At 46.5% G+C, this 15,974-nt stretch overlaps 2 protein-coding genes across 4 annotated transcripts in view; one reads left to right on the forward strand and one right to left on the reverse strand.

Moving 5' to 3' along the window:
- The window catches only part of LOC147096679 (SPARC-related modular calcium-binding protein 1-like), a 99,037-nt gene extending 95,340 nt beyond the window's left edge, over positions 1-3,697 (reverse strand). For all 3 annotated transcript variants that reach the window (XM_085973250.1, XM_085973249.1, XM_085973248.1), the window contains exon 1: positions 3,313-3,697. In XM_085973250.1, coding sequence (XP_085829376.1) covers positions 3,313-3,399 — 87 coding nt within the window. In that variant the 5' untranslated portion in view covers positions 3,400-3,697. The remainder of the gene's footprint in view (positions 1-3,312) is intronic.
- Positions 3,698-6,515: 2,818 nt separating this feature from the next.
- Positions 6,516-15,974, forward strand: part of LOC147096680 (dynein axonemal assembly factor 10-like) — a 44,077-nt gene continuing 34,618 nt past the window's right edge. The window contains exons 1-2 of the mRNA XM_085973254.1: positions 6,516-6,623; positions 10,833-10,955. The gene's annotated coding sequence lies outside the window, so the exon portion shown is untranslated. The remainder of the gene's footprint in view (positions 6,624-10,832; positions 10,956-15,974) is intronic.

A 15,974-nucleotide genomic window follows, 5' to 3' on the forward strand; every position in this document is an offset into this window, starting at 1 on the left:
CCATTCCTCCCCAACACCCCCATTCCCCCCCACACACACATTCCCCCCCACACACACACACATATTCTTCCCCCCATTCCCCCCCCACACACCCCCATTCTCCCCCCCACACTCCCCCCATTCCTCCCCCCACACTCCCCCCATTCCTCCCCCCCACACACACACACCCACACCGAGTTACATTTAATCCCCTTAAGGAGTACATTTACAAGCTCAATCGAGTGAGTCGTTTTCTATTTCCAGTCGAGTCACATCAATCTTTCAACGGTGAAAAGGGTTAAGGAAAATAAATTAAGACATTCCATAACAAAAAAAACAGGAGCACGGTCCCACATGATATAAATATTTTTTCAATTTGTTGCAAACACCTGATGCCATGACATCAATCTCCTGGAATGCATCACTGCTCCATGACATTACATCAACTGAAATGACTACTGAGGGAGGTGCTCGAGGTTCCCAGCCCTTCTCTCAGTGATCAAAGCTTATCTAAAAAGCAGCTCAATTCTAATGGCCTTTGCAGTCGAAACGAGCCACCGGTTTTTATGCTTTTAGTTTTATTGCCCACCCGAGCCACCAGAAAAATGCCACCTCCCCACTTAAGGTGATACTGCCCCTCAACTATCACAGGATTGCTCTTTCCTAACAAACAGGTCAACGATTAAAGAAAATGTATTAAAACTGTATGCATTATACTGTTATTCAAATTCAAATATTCACAGTGAAAGTACATTTTGGGAATGCGTAACTGCTTATCTTGTTCACCTCCACTCTCCAGCTCCGAGTCCCACCACAGGCATTTTCAGAAGGCGGCCATTCAGCTCATTATGTCTGTGTCAGATCTTCACCGGGCAATCCAGAACTGCCCCATTCTCTCTCTCTCTCTCTCTAGTAGTCCTATACTTTCCTCTGCTTCAAATTTTTATCCAATTTTTCCCCATTAAAAGAGGCAATGGTCTCCCTGTTTCAACCTGTGGGCAGAATCATTCTATCCTCCAACAACCCTCTGCATAAAGAAATGTCTCCTAATCTCTCCCTACCAACCACAGAGCTAGAATTCAGGATGACACAACGTGGCGGTACGTGATGCAAGTACACACGCGGAGCCATCGACTGTGAACATTTGAGCCTCACACCAGAGATACGATCATTCTTATCGTAGCGAGGGCCAGGCTGGTCCCACCGCATCTTTGTAATGAGAATGTAACACCCAAACAATGCACAATGAATTTTGCATCATCGTGTCACAGGATCAGACAAACAACAAAAAATAAAATGATTACAAACGGTTGCCTGGGTCGATGCAACAAAATATATGTAACCCGTAACCGATCTATTCTCCGCCCTTCCCTGGCAGTGCAGATTCTCCCCCTTTCAGTAAACGTCAATGACATAAAGTCACTCTAGAAATTTATACAACCTCGAGATATTATTTCAAATAAACTTTCCGGGGCAGGAGAAGGTTTTTCTCTGCATTCAGAGGGAGGAGGAAGAATGGCAGATCGGAAAAAAAGAAAGACTTGCATTTCTCTAGCGCCTTTCACCACCTCAGGACGTCCCAAAGCGCGTTACAGCCAATGAAGTACTTTTTGAAGTGGAGTCACTGTTGTAATGTGGGAAACGCGGCAGCCAAATCGCACACAGCAAGCTCCCACAAACAGCAATGTGATAATGACCGGATCATCTGTTTCGGTTATGTTGATTGAGGGATAAATATTGTCCCCAGGACACCTGGGAGAACTCCCCCTGCTCTTCTTCAAAATAGTGGCGGTGGGATCTTTTACGTCTACCTGAGGGAGCAGACGGGGCCTCAATTTAATGTCACCTCCGAAAGACGGCACCGCCGACAGTGCGGCACTCCCTCAGCACTGCACTGGGAGTGTCAGCCTAGATTTTTGTGCTCAAGTCCCTGGGGTTTATTTTGTGATACCCAGAGGCCCCAGCATACCTTCAGAGAGATGGGAGGCATGGATTTAAATAGCATTGATTATTATATTGTTAATTGTTATATTTAAAATCAAATGTATTTAAAGAGAAAAGGCTGGTTAGAATCATACAGCACAGAAGGCCATTCGGCCCATCGTGCCTGTGCCGGCTCTTTGAAAGAGCTCTCCGATTGGTTCCACTCCTCTGCTCTTTCCCCACAGCCCTGCAAATTTCTCCTTTTCAAGTATTTATTCAACTCCCTTTTGAAAGTAACGATTGAATCTGCTCCCACCACACTTTCAGACAGCGCGTTCCAGATCACAACAACTCGCGGTATGAAAATAGTTCGCATCTCCCCTGGTTTATGGCATTTGGGTTTGTAACCCTTCGTCGAAACTCAGGTCTGTCTTTTCTCTCTCCAGATGCTGACTCTTGTTTCCAGCATTTGCGAGGCTGGTGCCCCTTTAACAGGTTGACTGAGGCTCCTCCAGTGAATAAAACTGCGACCTCTAGGGGACACATTCCCAAACCCGTTGCAATCACAGATTGCTCTGTGTATTTAAAAAACAATCATCACAAATTTAATAAATGCATGTTCTGCTTCGTGTAGAAAGGATTAGAATGGGCATAAATCATTTTGCCAAGTAAGTAGAAAGGTTCCTTTCTTGCTGGTTTGGGGACAGTGTTGCTGAAATTCACCTTATGTGCAAAGACAGAGAGAGAGAGGGCTGGGGTCGCAAGTCATCCCAGAGGTTTCCCTGATGTCACCCAGCCGATCACAGCCTGCCCGGACTCGCCCCGCAATGAAGAACCGGAGCAGCAGGAAGACACGCAGCATTTAAGACAGGGACTGCAAAAATCATCCCGAATGCAGCAGATCAAAGATCAAACCCTCTCCCGCTGAAACTCCGCAATGTGCCTGTGTGAAAACTGAACGCAAAGCACCGCACACTTACATTTCGCAAACATCCCTAAACGCAAGTACAAATCAAATCGAAAAAATATTCTCAAATAATTTCTATGCGCTTGCTCTATTTTACCCGTCACTTTCACTCCGAGAAATAGCTTCAAAATGTTTTCAATAAAACGGTCTCCTTATTTCAAATACTGTAACGTTAATCATAAATACCCAATATTCAGTATTTATAAATGTCTGCCTGCATAAGAAGCCACAGCACTTTAATTAGTTCATTGCATTTAGGATGATTTTGAGAGGTTTGTATAAATGCAAATTCTGACCAAATATATTGGGGGCAAACTTGCCTTAAATAAGGATTTTCAATTTTCCGGAACTGTACCAAAAAAAGGGAATATACAAGTTATTTTACTTTAGTTGATGGGACTTGCAAACAATCTCGCCCAATTCCTTTCCAGTGCGGTGCTTACCAGGGTCCTGTCGAACCGGTGGGGTTTGGAAGGTGTGGAGAGGCCGAACAGTTCAATAGTCAGAATTAGGAGAGAGAGAGGCGACATCCCGCAGCCCTTTGGATGGAGAGAGAGAGAGAGATCCCGGGAAAAAGCTGTGGCGCTGGTGTCAGTTTCCACGTTACAAAGTCCCTCGTCTTGTCAGTTCCAGTGTGAAGAAGTTTCGCTGTGACCATAAATCACCGCCGGTTGCTGGGGGTATATATAAACCTGGTTTATCTTTTGCTCTCCTTTGGAGGATGTGCCGTCCCTGCTGGCTGGAAGGCTGGCCAGCTGAGGCGCTCCTTGCAGCCCCCCGGTGCTTGTGGCTGTGGTTGCCCGCACTCGGACCTCTCACTTAGGCTGATCGCTGCCACTTTTAACCAGACTGTTTGGGACCAGGCGACCCACGTGGAAACAGGGCTAACCCCGCCCCCCTCGGCGCTAGCCCCGCCCCCATTACACGGAAGCCCCGCCTACTTACTCATAACCCCGCCTCTCATATTCATATAAGCCCCGCCCACTTACTGATAACGCCCCGCCCACCGCGGTGTCAGCTCCGCCCACTTGATTCTAATTCCATTTCCCACCCAGGTAAAATCTCCCCTAAAATAAAATTGCACCGGGATTACATAGAAACAGTGGTCGAGGGGGGGAGTTGCTCCGCCTGACAGCCAGCCTCTCTTAAGCGGCTACGTTCGCGCCCGGGTATCCCTGGAGATGGAGCACGCGCTGTCCACCGGCACGCTTGAGGCCTCCCGCCACCGGAGGGACTGGAGTGCATCATCACCCCCCCAAGGAATAGTATTTTAATTTAATTTTTTAAGTTTCCTTTTAATTTTTTAAGTTACAGTTTTTATTGGTTGTGCCCCTTTATGCTTAACTTCAGCTAAGCAACTGCCTGATATAAGGAGAAGAATCAGTCAGCGATTCGGCCCACCCAGTCCATGCTCCACTCGAGCCTCCTCCCGTCTTTCCTCATCTAAATCTATCAGCATAACCCTCTATTCCCTTCTCCCTCATATGCTTGTCCAGCCTCCCCTTAAATGCATCAACCACTCCCTGTGGTAGCAAGTTCCACATTCTCACCACTCTCTGGGTAAAGAAGTTTCTCCTGAATTCCCTATTGGATTTCTTGGTGACTATCTTATATTGATGGCCTCTAGTTATGCTCTTCCCCACAAGTGGAAACATTCTCTCTGTATCCACTCTGTCAAAACCTTTCATAATTTTAAAGACCTCTATTAGGTCACCCCTCAGCCTTCTTTTTACAAGAGAAAAGAGACCCAGCCTGTTCATCCTTTCCTGATATGTATACCCTCGCATTTCTGGTATCATCCTTGTAAATCTTCTCTGCACCCTCTCCAGTGCCTCTATATCCTTTTTATAATATGGCGACCAGAACTGTACGCAGTACTCCAAGTGTGGTCTAACCAAGGTTCGATACAGGTTTAGCATAACTTCCCTACTTTTCAATTCTATCCCTCTAGAAATAAACCCGAGTGCTTGGTTTGCTTTTTTTATGGCCTTGTTAACCTGTGTCGCAACTTTCAGTGATTTGTGTATTTGTACTCCGAGATCCCTTTGTTCCTCTCCCCCACCTAGACTCGCACCTTCCAAGTAATAAATGACCTCCCGATTCTTCCTACCAAAATGTAATACCTCACATTTATCGGTGTTGAACTACATTTGCCAATTATATGCCCATTCGGCAAGTTTATTAATGTCCTCCTGTAATTTGTTGCTGTCCTCCTCAGCATTGACTATCTCCCCCTCCCCCCCCCCAATTTGGTGTCATCTGCAAATTTAGAAATTGTGTTTTGATTCCAAAGTCGAAATCGTTAATGTAAATTGTGAACAACAAGCCAGACCAGGAAAGGACATTAGTGAACCAGTTGGGTTTTTACAACAATCCAATACCTTCATGGTCACTCTTACTGAGACCAGCTTTTTATTTCTAGATTTTTTTAATTGAATTCAAACTCTTAAACTGCCATGGTGGGATTTTGACTGAAATTCTCTGGATTGCTAGTCTGGTAACATGACCACTGCACTACCGAGGTTCAGTAGTCACCAGGGGACATCTAGAAGCCAACTTGACCCCAAAGGGACTTCACTTATTTACTTTGGTGGAGGTGTTTCTGGCCACTGTTTCTCTTGCTCTCCCTTTCGTCACAAGGCTTGTGACATTTGTTCTTTTTCGACAAGTTTCCTTGAAAAACTTTGATGCTAATCAAACACTATTCCAAGAGTTAAAGGGAAACTCCCTTATATCATTCACTGAGTCAGATGCTATCTTCAAAGAAAGGGCAGAAAGAAAGATAGATCACAGTCATTTCTAAATGGCGAGAAGCTATGAACTGTGGAGGAACAGAGAGATTTCGGGGGGTCCAAGTACAGAAATCACTAAAGCTTGTGGACAGGTGTAAAAATAATTTAAAAGGCTGAAGGAATGCTGGCTTTGATCTCAAGAGGGCTGGAATACAAAGGGGTGGAAGTACGTAACAGTTATAAGAAGCTCTGGTCAGACCCCATCTGCAGTAACTGCGTTCAGTTCTGGGCCCCGCACCTCAGGAACGATATCTTGGCTTTGGAGGGGGGGCAGCGCAGATTCACCAGACTGACACCGGGGCTAAAGGGGTTAAATTATGAGGACAGGCTGCACAGACTGGGCTTGTATTCCCTTGAGTTCAGAAGATTAAGAAATGAACTAATTGAGATGTTTAAGATGGAGTTAAGACACAGGTCAGCCATGAACTAATTGAATGGCGGAACAGACTTGAGGGGCTGAATGGCCTCTTCCTGTTCCTATGTTCCTATGTAACAGTGCCTGCACTTTGAAGTAATTTACCACATGTGAATCTCTTTGGAACGTTTCTAAGTGTCAATTGTCATGATGCCATCGATGGTCATTGTGACGCCATCAATGGTCACTGACGCCATCGATGGTCACTGCGACGCCATCGATGGTCACTGCGACGCCATCGATGGTCACTGTGACGCCATCAATGGTCATTGTGACGCCATCGATGGTCACTGACGCCATCGATGGTCACTGTGACGCCATCGATGGTCATTGTGATGCCATCGATGGTCACTGTGACGCCATCAATGGTCATTGTGACGCCATCGATGGTCACGGTGACACTCCGTATCTTTCTTTACGCAACAATCTGATGCTGGGCCTGCATAGCAGAGCTGCAGGCGGCCTCGCTCCTCCCATTTCCCAAACTACGAGCCCACTGCTGGGCTGGATGTGCAGCAGCTCTCCGCTCGCCTCTGGCCTCCAGCAGGTACACTTCCTCGTATCGCGACCGCCTTTGGGCCCATCCCCATGAGACTTGAGCACGTAATCTAGGCTGACGCTCCAGTGCAGTACTGAGGGTGTGGGCCGTCTTTCAGATGAGATGTTAAACCCTCCCGGGTGGACCAAGATCCGATGGCACTATTTTGAAGAAGAGCCGGGGAATTCTGGCCCATATTTATTCCTCAACCAACATCACTAAAACAGATTATCTGGTCATTTATCTCATTGTTGTTTGTGGGAGCTTGCAAATTGACTGCCAAGTTTCCTACAACAGTGGGGGGCGATTTTGTTAATGGTGCCGTGTTGTAGGCGGGACTGCTGCTTGGCGGGTCGCTGTCCCGCCTCCATCGATTTGTGGCCAACCCACGCTATTTTCCCTTGATTGACCTTGTTAAGCCCGCCCAGCGGGCATAGCAGGCCAATTAAGGGAAAGCTGGTTGCAGAGAACGTCAACGTACGACGTTTTATCTGTCAAAAAATTTTGACAGATGAATTGTCATCGTTTGACAGTTCTGTGAAGCTGTCAAACACTGACAATCTCTGTAGTTTGATGAGGTCTTGAATTCAAGACCTCATCAAACCTTCTTTCTTTTACAGAAATGAGATGGTTGTTGCATCTGAGAATGTAACGGCCATCTGTCATCTGCAACACGGAGATCACTCTCCACATACCCACCGACTGAAGCCTGCAGGAAGAAACAAAGGTAAGTACACTTTTACTAACACTTTGCACTTACCTCAGATACTCACCTTGCCACTCTTGCACCCATCATTTATCTTCACACCACACTTTTGCACCGACCCCCGCAGACCCAGTACTCGCCTCGCTGACCTGGCGGGTTTTGGAGCCTTCGGGAAGCCCGCACTTGTGAGGGCAAAAAGGGGATAATCCTATTTTCTGCCTGTTAACTACCTGTTAACAGGCGGTTAATGGGCTTTAATCCCTTCCCGCCTCCAAGGACACGGGACCCGGCGCGGGACGGCTACCCACCTCCTAGGAAGATGGCATAGAGGCAGGTTGGGCACCCGCCCCCAAATTCTGCCATTTTCCCGGCAGTCCCGCCTCCATACCCGCCTCCCCAGGGCTAGCAAAATCGCCCCCTCGATTTCAAAAGTACTTCACTGATTGTAAAGTGCTTTGGGATGTCCTGAGGTTGGGAAAGGCACTATAGACAACAGGAAGGCTGGTTGAGTAAACCCAGCCTCTCAGTGTGAAACCATTGGTGGAGATTTCTCAAGCCTAGAGCAAGCATTTTATAAACCAATTTATAAAAGATGAGTATAAAGATTTTTTTTTAAACTGAATACAGGTGGTGTGAAAGATTGATGCATCTACACGCTGGGACATGGAGTGTTGGGGCTTGTGCATACAATTCCCAACACGCAGAATCCCCTGTCTTATCTGGAACTTTAAGGGCAGATGTTAGAATATGGAGTGTCGGGGACAAAAAAGGGCCATTCCCCCCTCCCTCACTGAAGCCCATTTCTGTGGTACCCCAACTCTTCCAACACATCAAGCACCTGGTTCTGAACGTCCTCAATACTTTTTTTATTTACTCCTGGCCAGCAGATTAGCTCACAGGAAATGAGAAAAACTGACAGAGATGCAAGCTGAGCAGACTCCCAGGCTGAGTACTGAGCGACAAAGGCAGAAGATTGAGTGCGATTCTCCTGCTTACCCTGGGTTGGCATGTATTGTGTGGGAAACTTACAGGAAGAGGGGATTTATTTTTAAATGTGTGTTTGTGGAGGGTGAACGTTGATGTATATTCCCTTCCTTTCCTGAAGGTGCTAACTCCTTGCTGGGGTTTGATTCCACGGGCACCAGCTGACATCCGTGACCTTACCCAAACGGCCAGTCCTCCTCTGAATGTGTCTGTCAGCAGGCTGTTTGAGCATTGGGGGCAGCACAGTCCAGCCTTGCCCTCACCTGACAGCCACTCAAGCTCAATTTTCAGCAGGAATTAGACCCAGATCTTGATGGATTTCCCCTTGTCCAAGCCCTGGGGCATTGAGGCTTATTATATCGACCTGGGACCTTCCTGAAACATTAAGCTCACCCAGGCAGCTGAGTCTGGGGACCCGATTTACAATAAATGGAATTTGTTATAAATAGATGAGTTTTCGCGTAGGTGGCAGTGCTTTATGTGATATGGGGGGGAAAATTCAGTTGTTTGCGCCTCCCGTTAGCGCCTTAAGAGGGCGCTAATGGGGCGCAAAGTAACTAGCGCCCGGGCGCAGCGATATTTGCGCCGCTCGCGAAATTAACTAGACATTTTGCGGCGGCGCTAAACACTACCGCCACAATCTCCTGCGCTGGTAGATTGTGACATCGGTCGAGTGCACAACGCCCCGGTAGCACCCCAGACCGGATATTGAGTGGTGCCCCCTGCCTTACCGCCTGCCGCTAGCAACGACAGGTTGAGGGGAGCGTTTTGCTGTCAGAAAGGGACTGGGGGGGCGCTATTTAAAGGCGACCGCTTGCTGCCTTTTTTTGTTGGTGACATTTTTGCACCACGCATTCTGAGAGAGAGAGAGAGAGACTTCTGGAGAGATTCAACGCTGTGTGGAGGAGTTTTGAGTACTGAGCAGCACCTTGCAGGTTCATTTTGATTTGCCCTTCCTTGCTTTGCCAGCGCTCTGAGGTAGCGCCTCGCTCCTCAGCCTTTGCGCCTTAAGACAGGTGTGAAGCGCCTGATTTAGCGCTCCAATCACCTCCAGGGGCGATAAAAGCCAAGTTTGTCGACGGAGGCGATAATTAGCACCAGGCGCTAAACTTTGTGCACGGCCGATAATGGCGCCCCAAACTGGACGATACTGAATTTTTCCCCCATAGAGTCTGGAATTAGATGAGTGGTATTTAACATTAGCGAGCAGATTGTAAGCCCTCAAAGTGGGGATCTTCAGATTCAAATTTATATCCAAGCACTCAAGGTGCAGTCCATTACTGAAGGCACTATCCCAACTGGACACACTAGATGATATGGGTGAGGTAGGACACTGGCTTGCCCCCAGACAGGTTGGTGGAGAGGCTAGGCAGAGCTGAGGGAGGACCGGCCAGCCCGCACCCCTCTCACTCATCTCTCATTGTCAAGCAGAAGCCTAAAGAAAGACTTGCCTTTATATAGCACCTGATCACACCACTCAGAAATCTCTCAAATTACTTCATATGCAAATGAGTTACAGTGGCTGTTGCCAGCCAGGTAACTATGGCTGGCCACAGATTAGAAGTGTGTAGGGCAGCTCATTCATACAATGGATGTGTCGCTTTGCACACAGCAAGATCCCACAAACAGCCGTGAGACAAATGACAAACAGTCAAGAACTAGAAAAGTCCCTCTCGAACTCAAATTTTCCCGGGTTAGAATCTAACAGGATTTTGAAAGCCCTGAATGTCTTTGGGGTTAATTTTGACTCGATGCGACAGTGCAAAACAGGTTATAGCGAATCGGCAGCCCGTTTTACGCCTCCCCCGATTTTTATTTCCACTGACTGAACTGGGTCCACACATGAAACGTCAGCTTGCCTGTTCCCTCCAGTGATGCTGACTGACCTGCTGGGTGTTTCCAACATTTCCTGTTGTTTCAGACTTAGCCATGGTATTTCGGTTTTTGCCAACATCCGTCGCCTTGATGGGCACAAGAAGAAATATCGGGGGGAGTGGCAGCACTTTTGCATCACTTCACCCCAAAGAGAAAAGGAAACAGCCGGAGCCAACAGAGCAGATTAGTTACCTTGGTGAGGTTGAACCTTGAAACAGCAGTAAAAACCTGAATGCCGTGCCATGCTGTGCCTGATCCAGACCCACCCAGAGCCCTGTGGAAGGCATCATTATACCTTGGCAGGAATCTCACCCATTACAACTTCCATCTGCTAGCCAGAAATACTCATCCTTTTGGTATTCAGTTATTTTTGGAATTAATATATTGCCCTTGGCACTGCAGGCTCTGCAGATCGAGTAATGACAAGTGTGATCAATGAAACTTTGCATTGCTTATTTATATTATAACTAGTCGCTCTCCCCTGGCATTACGCATGGGGAGCAAGACCAAGTGTCGTCTTCAGGTGTGGGGTTAGAAGACGAGGGGAGGGGGATAATTGGACCAGGGCATGCACACATAACTTGGTCTCCATTTTAAAGCCGTACATTCTGTCCTTATTTATATATACTTTCTGGCTTTTTATTTATTTATAGTTAAATAGTAAAGCTTGGGGCGGAGACAGACTTGGTTGGAGCACCGGAGTTTCTCTGCGGGACAGGCCGAGGAGCCAGGAGATGCAAAACTGAGGCAATACAGTCCCATCACTGGCAGGAAGGGTGAGTAACCAGAGGACACTGATTTAAAATAACTGGCAAACAAACCAGAGGGGGAGATGAGAATTTTTTCTTTACGCAGCGAGTTGTTGTGATCTGGAACGCGCTGCCTGAAAGGGCGGTGGAAACAGATTCAAAAGTAACTTTCAAAAGGGAATTGGAGAAATACTTGGAAAGGAAACATTTGCAGGGCTGTGGGGAAAGAGCAGGGGGGAGTGGGACTAATTGGAGAGCTCTTTCAAAGAGCCGGCACAGGCACGATGGACCGAATGGCCTCCTACTGTGCTATGATCAGTCACATCGAAGGAGAGGTCGACATAAAAAGTCCTTAAGCAAGCGCTCTTCAATACCAATGTCCTGTTGCAGAAGTGTTGGTGAAGAAAGAAAATTGTCTGTTTAATACTGAGTTTTAGATAATTGATTTTCAGTATAAATGTCCACCCTCTAGCCCAATGGACCAGTCCGTTCTATACTTGTAGGTTACACCTACATTTGTTTATTCTCCCTAGTATTAACTCTGCTCTCTCTAGTATTAATTCTACTCTCTCTAGTATTAATTCTGCTCTTTCTAGTATTAATTCTACTCTCTCTAGTATTAACTCTGCTCTCTCTAGTATTAATTCTGCTCTCTCTAGTATTAATTCTGCTCTCTCTAGTATTAACCCTGCTCTCTCTAGTATTAATTCTGCTCTCTCTAGTATTAATTCTGCTCTCTCTAGTATTAATTCTACTCTCTCTAGTATTAACTCTGCTCTCTCTAGTATTAATTCTGCTCTCTCTAGTATTAACTCTGCTCTCTCTAGTATTAACTCTGCTCTCTCTAGTATTAATTCTGCTCTCTCTAGTATTAACTCTGCTCTCTCTAGTATTAACTCTGCTCTCTCTAGTATTAATTCTGCTCTCTCTAGTATTAACTCTGCTCTCTCTAGTATTAACTCTGCTCTCTCTAGTATTAATTCTGCTCTCTCTAGTATTAACTCTGCTCTCTCTAGTATTAACTCTGCTCTCTCTAGTATTAACTCTGCTCTCTCTAGTATTAACTCTGCTCTCTCTAGTATTAATTCTGCTCTCTCTAGTATTAACTCTGCTCTCTCTAGTATTAACTCTGCTCTCTCTAGTATTAATTCTGCTCTCTCTAGTATTAACTCTGCTCTCTCTAGTATTAACTCTGCTCTCTCTAGTGTTAACTCTGCTCTCTCTAGTATTAACTCTGCTCTCTCTAGTATTAATTATACTCTCTCTAGTATTTAAATTGGAAATGGGATTAGAGTGAATAGCTGGCACTGGGACAGGTGCGATGGGCTGAGTGGCTTCCTCCAGGGCTCTATGATTCCTGCATCAATGAGCCAGCTCCTAGCATTTACCCATCTATATTTGGTTTACTTATCCCAGTAGCCCAATTTTTGTTGGGTTTATGAGTCTGTGCCGAGATAAGAAAGAAACCAAGTTGAGATTTGCAAATGCCAGGATCAGGTTCACAAAATCCAAAGGAGAACAAAGCCAACCTGAAGCAAGGCCAGTATATAAGTGACACAGGTTTGACCCCTGGTCAATGCCAAGTTGTCTAATCTCAGCTTGCGTGGGAACAGGGGGCCTTACAAGCGCTCTCAGTGTCCCTAGATTAGAGAGGAAAAGAATGACCCGGCGTATCTACTGGTTGCAGCCCGGTGACCCCGGTAGACAGACAGAAATCTGATCCCCTCCCTCAGAACCTAATGTCCGTTTGACAAACTGCTAATACCTGAAGAAAGATAAGATAATCTTTTGGCCGTATCATTATCGGAGGGCGGTTGTTAGCACTATCTGCAACTGGTGTTGAGAAGAGAATAATAACATTTGTTAAAATAAAATGATGGCAGCTGAAATAAGGTTCCTTCAGCCCCTCTCTCTCGAGCTCTGGTGATCCCTCAAACTGCCTCAGCGAGTGACCCAACACATTGGGTGGATTTTCCCCTTTCACCTCCCCGTCCCTCCCCACTGACTCCTCATTTTAACACTATCCTGACTTGACTCAAATTTTGAACTGATCAAAAAGCACTTCATCGCCAGACATTTATCCTGACTGGTTCGGGGGGGCGGGGGGGAATCCAGACAATCAGGAAACACTTTCCACTCATTGCACTGCCTCTCGCCACATTTCTAGAAACTTCTACTATATTCTCTGACTCATTGTAAGCAATGCCGGAGGGCGACTGCATTAGTACGATAATAACACTGCTGTTAATTGGGCGATATGTGCTTGCCTGCTGTCTTCCCATAGCTCATCCTCCCCCCCCCCCCATGAGACAATTGAATCCTAAATAAAAAGTTTTTTTTTAAATTATAATTTTCTTTCAGTATTCTGAGGATAGAGCTGGGTGTGCTGCCCAAATCCCAGGCACAGTCAGCACACTGTTTATGGCCTTCTCATGTTCCTGTTGTTTGCAGCAGGAAATATCAGGCAGGGTTGGTCAGGATGACCTGTCCTTCTGCTGGTTTCAGTCCTGAACCGTGTCTTTGAGTCTCTTGGTGGGAGGGGGTCGGGGGGGCGGGGGGGGGTGGAGGGTTGTTGCCATCGGGTGCGTGCAAGGAGCTAGCTCCACCAATGCCAGCGTTCTGAATGGCACGCGCTGAAAGTAAACAGAGGGTGACGTAAGAAAAGTACTAAGTACTTGGCTTGAGTATAAAACAAGGCTTTAATCAACTGTTTCACAACCATGAGATTCTAGCTACATCACTAGTTCCTGGTTACAAAAACATCCTGAGCAAGCTGGGCCCACGCCCGAGTATTTATACTTTCCTTGGACGGCGCCACCAGCTGGCCGCCCAATGTTATCTCATGAGTCATTTCTACATGAATGGTAAGATTCATGACAAGAGGGTTTGGGGTTTACTTCTTAAAAATAGAATTGTGCACAATATGTTCCAGGGTGGTTGCGGTGTGACATAGAGTCATCACAAACCACAAGGAGCAAAACTCAAACAAGTTCACAAGGTAACTACAGCTAAAGAAGGCCATTATCACCCATCCGAAAGGACCCTAATCCTCCAGTTAGAGTCATAGTCATAGAGTTATACAGCACAGAAAGAGGCCCTTCGGCCCATCGTGTCCGCGCCGGCCATCAAGCCCTGTCCAATCTAATCCCATTTTCCAGCATTTGGTCCATAGCCTTGTATGCAATGGCATTTCAAGTGCTCATCCAAATGCTTCTTGAATGTTGTGAGGGTTCCTGCCTCTACCACCCTTTCAGGCAGTGAGTTCCAGACTCCAACCACCCTCTGGGTGAAGAAGTTCCTCCTCAAATCCCCTCTAAACCTCCTGCCCCTTACCTTGAATCTATGCCCCCTTGTTATTGACCCCCCTACTAAGGGGAAAAGTTCCTCTTTATCTACCCTATCTATGCCCCTCATCATTTTGTACACCTCAATCAGGTCCCCCCTCAGCCTTCTTTGCTCCAAGGAAAACAACCCCAGCCTGTTCAGTCTTTCTTCATAGCTGAGGCGCTCCATCCCAGGTAACATCCTGGTGAATCTTCTCTGCACCCCCTCCAAAGCAATCACATCCTTCCTATAGTGAGGCGACCAGAACTGCACACAGTACTCCAGCTGTGGCCTTACCAGCGTTTTGTACAGCTCCATCATAACCTCCCTGCTCTTATACTCTATGCCTCGGCTAATGAAGGCAAGTATCCCATATGCCTTTTTAACCACCTTATCTACCTGTTCCGCTGCCTTCAGGGATCTATGTACATGTACACCAAGGTCCCTCTGACCCTCTGTACTTCCTAGGGTCCTACCACTCATTGTGTATTCCCTTGCCTTATTTGTCCGTCCAAAATGCATCACCTCGCACTTTTCAGGGTTAAATTCCATTTGCCACTTTTCCACCCATCTGACCAACCCGTTTATATCGTCCTGTAGCCTGAGGCTTTCCTCCTCGAAATTTACCACCCCACCAATTTTCGTGTCATCTGCGAACTTACTGATCATACCTTTTACATTCTCCTCCAAATCATTTATGTAGATCACAAATTATGTAGATCAGTTGGCTGTTAAATGATTCCACTGCCCCACCCTAGATTCTGTTTGCAAGTGTTGGTCACGCTCTGTGTGAAGAAGAATTTCCCTACCTCAGCCCTAAGTTTGTCTCTTACTGGTTCGAGCCTGTCCTGTTCTCACAAATTTTATTTAAAGTCATTTTTTTCCATACTGTTATCTTATCTGCAAAATCACCTGTCAGATGAAAAAGAAACTTGCATTTCTATAGCGCCTTTCACCACCTCAGGACGTCCCAAAGCGCTTTACAGCCAATGAAGTACTTTTTGAAGTGGAGCCACTGTTGTAATGTAGGAAACGCGGCAGCCAGTTTGCGCACAGCAAGCTCCCACAAACAGCAATGTGGTAATGACCAGATCATCTGTTTTAGTGATGTTCTTTGAGGGATAAATATTGGCCCCAGGACACCGGGGAGAACTCCCCTGCTCTTCTTCGAAATAGTGCCGTGGGATCTTTTATGTCCACCTGAGGGGGCAGACGGGGCCTCGGTTTAATGTCTCATCCGAAAGACGGCACCTCTGACAGTGCAGCACTCCCTCAGCACTGCACTGGAAGTGTCAGCCTGGATTATGGGCTCAAGTTTCTGGAGTGGGGCTTGAACCCACGATCTTCTGACTCAGAGGCGAGAGAGTGCTGACCCACTGAGCCACGGCTAACAAGGTAAGGTAGCACAATTGTGTGAGATAGTCTGCATAGACCAGAGGGTCTTTTCCTGCCCGTCATTGTTCATAGGTACACAAGTGTTTTAATATACTTTCTTTAAAATATTAAAAGTCTTGTGTATAGTGCACACTTCCTGTGTCACACTTACTACCCATCATACACTTTCCCCGTCACTATTTGATGATAATGTTCCATTGCTATAAAACAGCGTATCTTCTCATCACTGCGAGCAGTGCCACAGGTGATCTGCCAGTAGAGAGATGCTTACATCATTTCACGCTTTCTGTTACCCAGGAGATTTTAAACAACTTCCATCATGTGCTT

Source organism: Somniosus microcephalus, chromosome 34 (genome assembly GCF_052327205.1).
Source record: "Somniosus microcephalus isolate GS21.2 chromosome 34, FLI_Smic_1.0, whole genome shotgun sequence".
Taxonomy (NCBI): Eukaryota; Metazoa; Chordata; class Chondrichthyes; order Squaliformes; family Somniosidae; genus Somniosus; species Somniosus microcephalus.